General features: G+C 35.7%; 1 protein-coding gene across 3 annotated transcripts in view; it reads right to left on the bottom strand.

Moving 5' to 3' along the window:
- Nucleotides 1-353: 353 nt before the first annotated feature.
- Nucleotides 354-12,330, bottom strand: part of LOC108914933 (protein TANC2) — a 376,447-nt gene continuing 364,470 nt past the window's right edge. For 2 of the 3 annotated variants that reach the window (XM_018720862.2, XM_018720865.2), the window contains exons 5-13: nt 8,356-8,581; nt 5,479-5,610; nt 4,740-5,069; nt 4,446-4,682; nt 2,879-4,393; nt 2,135-2,821; nt 1,723-2,074; nt 1,468-1,663; nt 354-1,409 (exon numbers count right to left, since the gene is read on the bottom strand). In XM_018720862.2, the coding sequence (XP_018576378.1) occupies nt 1,128-1,409; nt 1,468-1,663; nt 1,723-2,074; nt 2,135-2,821; nt 2,879-4,393; nt 4,446-4,682; nt 4,740-5,069; nt 5,479-5,610; nt 8,356-8,581 (3,957 nt within the window). In that variant the 3' untranslated portion in view covers nt 354-1,127. The remainder of the gene's footprint in view (nt 1,410-1,467; nt 1,664-1,722; nt 2,075-2,134; nt 2,822-2,878; nt 4,394-4,445; nt 4,683-4,739; nt 5,070-5,478; nt 5,611-8,355; nt 8,582-12,330) is intronic. The other variant, XM_018720867.2, reaches the window with a different exon arrangement.

Genomic DNA, 12,330 nt, shown 5'->3' on the forward strand with positions numbered 1-12,330 from the left:
ATGGATATTCAACAATTCAACATTATTCACTGAAAACATTATTTTCTCAAATTTTCAGATTTCATATGCATGTTTGTATATCCTCATATCAATGGAAACATATTGAAATAAGGGTCAATGTTAGTAGATAAGTATACTTTTTATAAACCCCTTCTTCTTGTGTTAGTAATTGAAGCAAACAGAAATAAAATTAATATAACTCTTTATTGCATTGTAAAATTTATATATTTGATACACTTTTTAATAGATATAGCACCTTTATAATCTTACACAATAAATTAAATATTTTTCACACAAAACAGTTATACTGCCAAAGAAATAAATAGAAAATACTGACGAACAAAAAATATTGCATGCTTGGCAAGAATGAAAATAAAATTAGATCACTAAAATTGTTGTATTAAATACAATGCATATTTTTTCTTCATATCTGTTATTTACAGTTTAATCTTGAAAAAAATGGAAAATAAAAAACCTTAATTAACTGCAACAAGTTGTGTAAAGTACAGCTAAAAATAAAATTAACAATAAGGAACAATTCTAGTATATACGGCAGTTTTTTCTTTATTTTTTGATATATACAAATCATGAAAAAGGCAAAAACATTCTATAACATATACCTATTTATTAAATACTTTTTTGCCTTAGTTCGAATCAAACTATTAAAGCGCTGACTAATATAGTAGTCTACCACCTTTGTATAATAAAAAAAATATAATAATCCCAGGTAAAAGATTGTATACCTTGGTCTGATTTGTTCTAAATCTTCAATATATGGAAAAATATTTCACCTTATAGCCAGTTTGACACGATAAGTATTAAATCACAATTGTTCTGAGCCTGGGTGTTTTAACTATTACATGTTTAGTCCTTTACTATTTGTCTTATTTTCAAAAAAAAATATCTAGGAATATTGAAATAAATAAATAACAATTAGGATATTTTATCCTCGGGAATGATGAGATGAACCCAAAACTGTCAACAGTCAAAAATAAATTAATTTAAAATATTTACAAAGCCATACTTATACTAATATTCACAAAAGATTAATTTTGATTATCAGTCTTCCAAAAAAATGCACTTGAAAAGGCACTGGGTTATCTTTTATTATTACATATAAATTTATCTTATTCGTGTAAGGTATCCACGGAGATGGCCAGATCTCGGTGGTTCGAAATTCGATTGGTTGAAGACATCTTATTGGTAATTTCTTCATGTAGAAAACTCAACACCTTTTTAACTTCAGTGTTCTGAGCTGGAGCTCTTTTCTGAGCTTCTTTAACATCAAGGAAGGCACTTTCATAGTGTTTGAGGTCTAACTTTGCCTTTGCTCTTGCATAGTAAGCTTCATAAGATTCTGGCTTCATGTCGATAACTTCGTTTGCTAAGCTAACAGCTTCTTCGGCTTCCTGAAATATAAATTACTGTTACTTTTGTATTATTTTCATTAATTGTTTATTGACTTACGTTTAATTTCCTCTTGCATCTAGAGAAATTAAGTAAAAAGTTGATCTGTAGTTGATGGAAAGCTTTATTGTGTTCTCCTTGGTCATCGGTGGGGAATTTTTTCAAAGCATATTGGTAGCGATGGGCAGCTTCTCTTAATCTACTTTTGCGATACAAAATATTACCATCTTCCAAAAGTTTATTAAGAAGTATAAGCCTAAAATACAAATCATTTATTACCCACATATAAAAGAGTTTTCTTTAAAATTATCTTACATTATTTCTGGTTTGCCTGCAGCCATGGCCCAAGTCGCTGGTCCCAATTTAGCTCCTTTCTTTAAGAAGCACTGAACCACTTGAATATTCCTACAACCTATAGCTCTGTCCAAAGGCCTCATGCCATTGACGTCTACATGTTCAATAACGGCTCCTCTGTCCAACAAAAACTGTACTAAGGCTTGGTTGCCCTGGAAAGCTGCCAGATCTAAAGGAGTACGTCCAGTCTTATCTGTGTGATTGATGCTGGCACCACGTTCAATCAGACTCTGTGCTACTTGCAGTTTACCTCTTAGACAAGCCCAGCACAACGGCGTAAGGCCTTCACGATCCTCTTTGTTTATATCAGCACCTTAAATAATCACAATTGTAACAATCTTTGAAAAAAATAACAAAGAAAAATGTATCTTACCTCTGTCAAGTAGTAGTTCAATTAGTCCAAGGTGACCCTCAGAAGAAGCAATCATCAGTGGTGATCTCCCTGTATTGTCACACTGCTCAATAGCAGCATAGCTCTGAATCAGTCTTTCAGCCACAGCCCAATGTCCCTCTTTAACAGCTAACAATAAAGGTGCCAATTCCTTTTTGTTGGTTGTAGAAATGTTGGCGCCTCGGTTGATAAGGGCTGAACAAACAGCATGGCAACCATTTGCTGCAGCTACAGTCAAAGCGGTCTCTCCTGTTATAGTGTCACGGACATCAGCATTAACTTCAGCCATATCTAGTAGATATTCTACAATCTCTGTATGTCCCTGTCCAGCAGCTGCCACCAAAGCTTGCTGAGCTGCTTCTGTCAATTCCACATCCTCTGGAGTTTTGATAATCCAATCGCATGCGAGTAGGTAGCCAACAACATTGAGGCAACCATTTCGGGCAGCATGAACTAAAGGACAGAACCCTGCTGTATCAGCATGGCCTGGAGAAGCTCCAGCAGCAATTAGCTGTCTAACGACATCACAGTGACCTTTTGCTGAAGCTAGAGAAAGCGCTGTACATCCTTGGCTGTTAGTTAGCTCCACGTCAGCTCCAAATTCAAGGAGAAGGGATACCATTGGAACTATGCCTTCATTGGCATACATGCACAAAACGGGGGCATTTCCTGTAACAAAGAATACATAGATTTCTCCTTTACATCAGATTTCCAATAATTACTTACCTAGGAAGTCAGTGATGTAATTAGGTGAAGCTCCAGCTAGAAGCAGCAACCTAGATACTTTCACGTTAGGACTATACATATTTCTTAAGTGACAAACTGCAGCCGAGACATTTTCAGAACTTTCCGCTACCCAGTTGGCTTGGAGGTCTCTTGAACTGAGATTTGGCAAAGACATGTTTCTGTATACATGGGCTTTTAATATGTGATGTCCCAATTCTAAGGTCTTCTCAGAATCTAAAGGAGCTTGAACTCTGGACAGTCTAAAGGCAATTCCAGCGTGTCCAGATCTAAGGTCACAAACGAATTTTGTAGCTTCATTGTCATCACGACGAATCAACCACTCCCTGAAGGAAGGGTGGAAGAACATGTAGGTGTTGTCTAAACGTTTCACTAAGAAACCAGAGAGCAATTTAAATCTTTGTAGGAACTCGGACCAGGGTAAGAAGTTGTCTACCAGTAGTGAGTTTACAGAATAGTAGATTTCTAAGAGAGTCAACGGATATAGGGCAGATAAGCACACACTTAGAATATGAGTGACTTTTTCAAAGGAACGAATTGTAGGGAATCTTAGATTAAAATGTAACAGGTAAATCTGAGCTAGAGTAACTGGAAGTACTTTGTAACCGGAAGATTTTACAACCAACTGGCCTCTTTCAAGCAGATCCAGAGTTAACTTGGCAAATAAAAAGGAACCTTGACTTAAATTCAACAAATGTTGAGAGAACTTGTGTTGAGACACACTTCCACTTTCCAGTTTTCCAGATGTTGATAGGGTGATGTTGCTTTGTATACTGGGGCTGTTCTGAAGTCTAAAGTTAATATATCCCAGAATGTCTTTTTGTATATTGTCATTAGCTTGTATATTGTCTAGAGAGATCCTAGTGTAGGGCAGCTGTTTGGTAACTTCTTGTAGCTGTGTCCTAACTGTTGCCACAATCTTCAACCAACTAGGGAAAGACGGCATATGTTTAACAAGGAATGTTGTGATGGTATCACCATGATCAGGGCGATGGTATTCTGCTTCACAGAGTGCATCTACCAGTATTACACAGTTGATATTGTCAATTTTACCAATTCTTTTCAAGCTGGCTAGTGGTTCCAGTATACCTCTGGTTAAAGCTATATCTGGATTAGCTATGCACTCCTTGAGTGACAGCACAGATTGCAAATGTTGCTCACTAAGCAGGTGTTCCCTGTACGCAGTCAACTGTGGAGCTTGGCATAACTGGGCAGCAAGTGAATGGATAAAGTCAGGTACTAAGCAGGTGTTGTTGTTGTCGGCTTGACAGAAGTGATATGCTACAATACAGCTTGCTAACTGTCGGATTTTTTCTGAGACAAGGTCAATTTGATAATAGATACTTTGTGGACTTCGAGATCGATCTGGGGAATGAATTGATTGGTAGACTGGTTCTTTTCTTCTTCCAAAGCAACTATATTCTACCAGCTGAAGGACAAGTGCAGTCTTTCCTGTTCCTGGATTACCAGTGAGGAGGACACCAGGGCTGGAAGAAGCTGAAAAATTCGATATTGAATGAACTGTATAGAAAATGATTAACAAAATTACCAATAATATCTTCAATTTCCTTTATAAGCCAGTGTCTTCCAAGGAATAAAGGATCTGGTTCTTGAAGTGGGACTTCGAAAAATAGAGGTTTGAGGGTAAGTTGAGGTGTTCTGTACTGAGCAAAACGTATTTTCGGGTCTACGGGACCTTTTACTGTTCCCGTTCTCGCCGATCTTCTTATGCATGTTCGCCTATTTCTGAACATGTTGAGATCTTCTACTGGACCAGGTTGAGTAGCTAAAAAAATATATTGTATTGAAATTTCAACAAAAATCATTATTTTTTATATATTACTTGTGACACTGTGCCTCCTACTAACAGGGCTTGAACTGCAGTTACTTTGGCCAGACATCGACATCGACATTAATGATGCGACGCTATCTGAGCTTGGATTTGTTCTATGTTGATCTTCAGAACTTCCTGTGAGGGTTGAAACAGGGCTAGTGTTAGTTGACAACATGGCTGATGTCTCGTAGCTTGCTAATGACGAACATGATTCATGATTTCGTCCTTGGGTTCTTTTAGAACGTCTTGCGCCATCACCAAGAAGGAGACCGAGTCTCATATACATGTCATTTTCGGAGGACTTTTTATTTGCAGAAGGTTTCAAGGTTGCTTCGTCATCTATAAGAAGGAAATAACTATTGTTATGATTTTGCATTGCAGAAAAATTACACAGTGCAAAAAGTCTAAGTGTAAGTGCTAGAAAAAGATGGATTTGACAAAACGTTTACAATATATTCAGCCAGTGGTACATTTTCACATGCATTTGGGATAAAAAATATTGCATGCTTTAATGTGAAAAGCTGTTACCACAGTAAGTGATGTGAGCAACTATAAATATTACCGCATATTAATATCGTTACCACATATATTGTATATCACGCTTGTCAAGTGTAAACAACAATTAATGGTGTGTTAAAAAATCATGCTCAAAACAATAATAAACAAACAAACGAAAAAATGGGAACAAAAAAATAATAAAAAATAAAGACTAAAAGGAAAACAGAAATGTAATGACTTTTTTCCGTGCCTGATGCTACTAGTTGATTCAAGCCGGCGCTTGCAGTAGAGGCCCCCGCTGTCCATAAGGAACGAATTTTCCCTAAAACTACGCTGGGCCAGTGTCTTCCCTCATTTGAAGTTGTTGAGGAGGTCATTACCGCTGCAGAACGATCACAGGTTTTAAAAAGATCGACATTTTAAACAAGAGTGAATTAATGTATCGAAATACGAATTTGTACAGAATACGAGTGTATTATTAGTATTTTTTTTTAATTTGTACTGACGTCGTCGTAGTTCTAGTTATAATCGTATTTTTTTATCAATAATTTTAATATACATAAATTGCCCAGAATTTTGGTGAATTTCCTGACATTCGGAGATTAGCATATGGCAACATTGCCTGGGCGTCGCACATCACATTCAGTGATCCGCGATTTACGTGGGGTCAAAGGTCGATTATCTCGCGGGCGTCGCACGTGGGACAGCGCATATCCGCTCCGTGGGTACTCCTGGCGCGACAGCGCGGTGGGCAGGTAAAAATGCAGACGACAGAGGGATTTTTTTCCGAGGAAATGTGTCTCCGAGGCGCGAGACACGAAGGGGGACGACTACACCGTCTATAAATAGACGGAAAAAGGGGCCTGAGATTACACTTACACTTACCTATTTATTTCGAGGCGACGACTGAAATGGATAGTGGGTATCTTTCTATTTAAAAATATATACAAATCGACAGACCGCTAATTGAAAGGGTAGGAATAAATTATCGACATATTTGTTGTTGTTGCAATGTGTCATTTGCAACACTAGACGCACGACATTGTGACATTTATTTATATTATTTACTTATAGTTTACAGAAATCTTTAAATAGGTAGGTAGATATATCTCCTATTTTTTAAATACCTATATTCTTTTAAAAGATGTGTGCAAAGACGTGAAAATAATGTAGTTTCTGGAAGATTGTTCATTAGAAGTATCTTTTTAACAACTACACTGCTCAAAATAATTAGAGGAACACTTATTTAAATCTCAAGAACTTTTTCATTTGTAATACTATATAAATCTGATAATGCATATGTTAAAGACTAACATTTTGTTGGAATAAATTTACGAAAATAAAACAAATTTACATAATCACTCTTGAGACAACAGCGCCAATTCAAAAAAACTACAAGAAGTAAAGTGAAGAGTCTGTGATCCTGTCTGTATAACATAAAGGTCCTGGTGAGATTTGGTTCACTAATATCGTGTATGTCTTCCATTAGCACGAATTCCTGCTTGACACCTCCGTGGTAAGCTTCGGATGAGCCTACGAATGTCTTGTGGTATATTCTCCCATTCTTCGATTAGGGCATTTGTTAACTGTTGGAGAGTCTGAGGTGGGTCTGGGCGCCTCCGAACACGCCTATCTAACAAATTCCAAAGATGTTCGATGGGGTTTAGATCAGGACTTAGCGATCCATGGATTGAATCCCGTGATGTTGAAGGTAGTTCATGGTGATAATCGCAGTATGTGGCCTTGCGTTATCTTGCATAAACAGAAAATTTGGACCTATACCATAAGCGGCTGGTATAACATGATCTTCTAGAATGAGATCAATGTATCGTTCAGCGGTTAGAGTCCCTGGAACTATGACAAGATCGGTTCTTTCATCAATACTAATTCCGCCCCAAACCATCACTGACCCACCACCAAATCTTTCGACTTCTTCTATGGTAGCTGAAGAATGACGTTCATGTGGACGTCGGTATACACGTACTCGACAATCACAACGACTTAAACGAAATCGTGACTCATCTGTGAAGAGTACTGGTCTCCAATATCGAAGTTGCCATGTCACATGCTCACGTGCAAAATGTAAACGAGACCTTATGTGATATGGAGTTAAAATAGGTTTTCGCACGGGTCTTCTTGGTCTCAAGTTTGCTTCTCTCAGTTTATTCCTAACCGTCTGATCGGAAATTTCCAACCCATGAGTCGTTCTGAGCCTACTTTGAAGGTCTTTTGCTGTGGATGTACAAGAACGCAAGGAGGATATGACTAAAAACCTGTCCTGAATTCGGTTTGTTTTCCTTTTAGAACCTTGTCCAATGCGTCTTTTATATCCTCCGGTTTCTCAGTAACGATTCTACACGCGATGGATGACAGAAGGGCTTACGTTAAAATCTCTTGCAACCTGTCGAATACTGGTACCATACTCTATACTAGCAACAACACGAACGACTTCAACTTCACTTAGATGCCTCATTTTTTACAATTTATGCGGAACTGTCAACATTGTTTACTATTCCAAGGCACAGCACATTTCTAAATTGAAATTTTGATTGTATGTTTCATTTTATTTCTTGTAGTTTTTTTGAATTGGTACTATTGTCTCAAGAATGATTATGTAAATTTGTTTTATTTTCGTAAATTTATTCGAACAAAATGTTAGTCTTTAAGCTATGCACTATTAGATTTATATAGTATTACAAATAAAAAAGTTATTGAGATTTAAATAAGTGTTCCTCTAATTATTTTGAGCAGTGTATATAGTCACACAAATCAGTTATTTCCATAGAAATAAACAATTCTATTTTACAATTGTTTGATAAAGTGCATTAGCGATGGGGTAAACTTGATTAATTGTGGGTAAGAATAAAGGTACGGAAATAGTGGAGAGCCTGGAATCTTCACTATGACGTATGCTAACAGTATGGGAGAATAGATTCTGCTTTCGTTCAAAATTATAGCATTTCCTACATTAACAACAAAATTGGATGCTAATTCCGATGTTCCGATATCACTCTCTGGTGACACTTTGTTTAAAAAATCGACACGCTGCTAGGAGATACAAGTAAAATAAATTCCCCGATGAGTTATTGAAACTGCTAATGCACACTTAAAATTATCGTTCACCTACCAGATAAGGCCGCCACGTCGCCTTGCTGCCTAGCGTTCCTGCTCACGAAGGGGCTCCTGAGACCCTTGGGGCTCAAGAAGAATTTCCTCCTTGATTGCGGGGGAGTGGGGCAGCTCTGGGTCATGACTCCCTGGTCCAGTCGGTTTCTGGGGTTGGTGGGACGAGTCTTTGGTAGTTTTTCCGGGTGACCAGCCTCGACGCCAGATGCCGATAAGTCTTGGCGGGTCTAAAAATAAACGGAGATAACGAGAATAGTACAATGCGAATTATTATGCTGAGTGATTCAAGATTAACATTGATTCAACCACTGGCGGTTTCTATATAGGGTCGTTTGGTCAATGACCTTCCACATAAATATATGATAATTCGATAAAAAATAAAGATTCAATTATTACTAGAAATTAGCGAAAAATATATTTGTAATTTTGCCACAAGGGTCAACTTCTAAACTGTTCTTGAGCTCATAGCAATGTTTTTTATTCGAATTAGCGGGTTCGAATGCAACGTAAGCATCAAGCAACTTAAAAAAACTTTGTTTTCATCTCATTAGGGTTCTTTGATTTCTTTATGTTCTGAAAAATTACCGATTTCGATTCTTTAATCTAATTATTCTGAAAAACATGGAATTCATTTTTAAAGGAAACAATTTACCCAATTCTCAATAAAGGAAGAACTAATAAATGGTTTTTGTTTGAAAAAAATAGTACCACTGAAGAAAAGTCTGCTTCAAATCCAAGCAGTTGATATGTCGAATATGATTTAATTAAAACGTTTAATTTGTTTTCAAAGTTAAATATTATTTCTCTATCATTACTTTTTTAAATAAGTTGCTATCATCATACAGGCATTTGCAATACAAAACCGATAGATATCGCCAACAATCAATTAATTTCATTTGCAATAACGTAAATACCAAACAGATGATAATGAATGGAAAAGCAACGATATCATGTCGACATTATTTTTATCCCGAGGAAGGCGACCGACTTGATATTGATGTATCGCTGCGGATAACAAAAGCTTATTGTCGAGCACAAATAAGCCTGCTATTGAGATGAAAAAAAGATGTCTCCACTGTGGTTTATTTATATCGCAAATGCCAAGAGTAAAAATAATTCCGTTGATAACATTAAGAACATTACCGAGAACTTGGCAGATAAGGTTAGAGATTTATGTGGAATTATGAAATATAGGCCTAATCGCATGAGACCAGGAAACAAATTGTACTTTTGATCGGATATCGCGGAATTGTTTTCGAAAAAGCAAATGCAGATGGAACAGAAATAGAACGTGTTTTGTTTAGAATTGAAAAAGTCTAAACACACTGAGGTCTATTCAGCTGGCACAATTGGAGCAAGAATTTTTACTGATCCAGTTCATGAAACCAAGAACTGATTTGAATCAAAAGTAATAATTAAGGACATTATCTTTACAGATTATTTAAGAAACACCTAAGTACTGCACAATTAGTTCCAACTTAAGTTGACCTTACAGCCCCTTGAAGATGATGGTTTAAGCAAATATGTATATACCTTCAGTTTGTAATAGTTTGAATACTCCGTTGAGGAACAACATTTAGAAGGTTTTTTGAAAGGCGGAATGCATTTTATATCCTCAAGACAATGAAGTAAATGCACACATTATGAAATTTTTACGTTTCTATACTATGGATTAAATAAGAACGCTTCAACACTGAACAATGCAATATTTACAAATAAACCATACTCATAAATCGCATTACTCAGGAATTTCAATTAAACATGACGGTGTACGTTCAACATAACGATAATAACCGGCTTATTGTGATAAATTATTGATTGTTTTAAATGTTATTACTGCCGCTTTATATCAGTATTAATACATAAAACATAATCTTTGTCGTTGTTTATCAAGAAATTCTTTATTGTTGCTATTGGCAGTTCATCTTTTATGCATTTACTGGCTGTTACTTCAAATGCAGGTAAAATGGTTTAGCGAGCGGTTTAGTCGCCTTGAATATCACATGATTAATTAGGGACGTAACAATATTTGTATAAATAGGTAACTGTACCGGTACATTGGGAACACGAGTCAATAAAAGCAAGGAAAACACCACAACTCATGGTTCTTGCACCATGACAATGCGCCCGCACACTCAGCTTTGTCAGTTTTGTGCTAAAAATTAGATTATTGTCCTCCCACACTTTCACCAAAACAATAAAGTTCGATTATTTACTGAACAGACCTCGTAATAATGGAAGTTACAAAATTGTTTTATGCAAATCTTTTAAACATAATGTATATTTAATGATCCATTAATGGCCTCGTAAAAAAATATACTGCTTTATTTCATTCCCAAATCAAGTTGCATCTCCTAAAATGACAGGTTAAATAAATATCTTTTATGTACATTGAGATGGTGTGTCATAAGACGTTGGTGTTTATGAAGACTGCTTTCAACACTACTTCGGTTGTGGTCAAATAGAACAAACAAGGTGCATATATAAATAGATTTTTGCTATGTTTGAGACTTAATTAGTATTTTAAGTTTACTTCTTCGATATAAACTTCTTACGTAACTGAGAGAAAATTTTTAACAATTTTCCTGATCCTTCCAAATAATATACAGCTTAGGACTGTCATTTTTCATCAACACATCCGCTGCTATAAACGTCACCTGAGTATTATCGGATTTAAATTATTTCAAGTCTGACTATAAAAGTCCTAGTCTTTTTTAATTAAACCTGAAGAGTTAAGGAGTAGCATTCTCCGAAAAGTAATGTCAACAGATGCGACACCCATAAGGAAGTTAAAATTATCTGCTTCCTTGGACTTAACGCCTCCTGTTGTGTTGATCGAATAGGTAATAAAGGCAACTAATGCATAGCTGGAAATAGCTGCTTTCAATAACTGCGTGTAATTAATTCCAGATAATAGTAGTCGTTTTTAAAATAAATCGTAGTGTGGCAATTACTGATAGCTTTCTAAAGGAAATGACTGTGACTTTTATGCCCGACGATTTTTTTTGCAAATGGAAATTAATTTAAATATTGGTTCTAGTACCAGAAATCTAAATTAATATTCAATTATTTTTAGTATAAAACAAAATGGTGTAATAATTATACATAATTATATGCTATCAGCATTATAGAGCATTTTCTACAGGTACAAGAAATGCAACATATAACTGTGCTATGAATTTAGATTTAACTTAGATTTAGAGCTGTTCTAAAACTTGTTGTTCAATTGTAATATTTGGAATAAAACTACAATTGAAACTATTAGACACAAAGAAAATAGACATAAATAGTGTATTATGAATTAAACAAGACCACTAACAAGAAAAACAAAAAAAGAGAACAAGAGAAGGAAATAGAGGAATTAAACTGTAGAAAATGAGGAAAGAGAGAAATATATATATTACACATATTCAAAATATATTTCTGATTGACAGAGTATTCCGAAGTGAATTCATGTCACCTCGTTTACCGGATCTTTGGACTTTTAATGACCGATATCTGATTTATATTTCTGAAGCGTAATGCTACTTGTTTCTGATAGTACACCAAATGCATACCAATAAATAAACCAACACTTGCCTGTTAATTTATTCTTAGTATAAATGTCACCGGTATTAAGTGTTCTACTAGTTACTGTTCTACGCAGGGAGGGGCAGCTGCACGCCCTGTTAAATATTGTGGTTTCTGTGATAATGACAAAGAAAATGTGCCATAGAAATAAATTATTTTATCAGGTATGCACTTTCACAAATAAACATAGGAATTACCTACATTATTAAACAAAATTATAAGTGCTAATGAACTGATAGAAAAAACAAAAGGTGGGTTCGATTAACCACAGTAACTCGTTTATGTTTTGATGACATTCTTTCAATGGAGAGAATAAAACTACAACGATTTCCCAATGTTATTTGTTTGTATAATTTTGTTATGGATAACATACGAGCCGTTACTGTATTTTGCACCATTCGCTAAG

Source organism: Anoplophora glabripennis, unplaced genomic scaffold (genome assembly GCF_000390285.2).
Source record: "Anoplophora glabripennis isolate ALB-LARVAE unplaced genomic scaffold, Agla_2.0 scaffold19, whole genome shotgun sequence".
NCBI lineage: Eukaryota > Metazoa > Arthropoda > Insecta > Coleoptera > Cerambycidae > Anoplophora > Anoplophora glabripennis.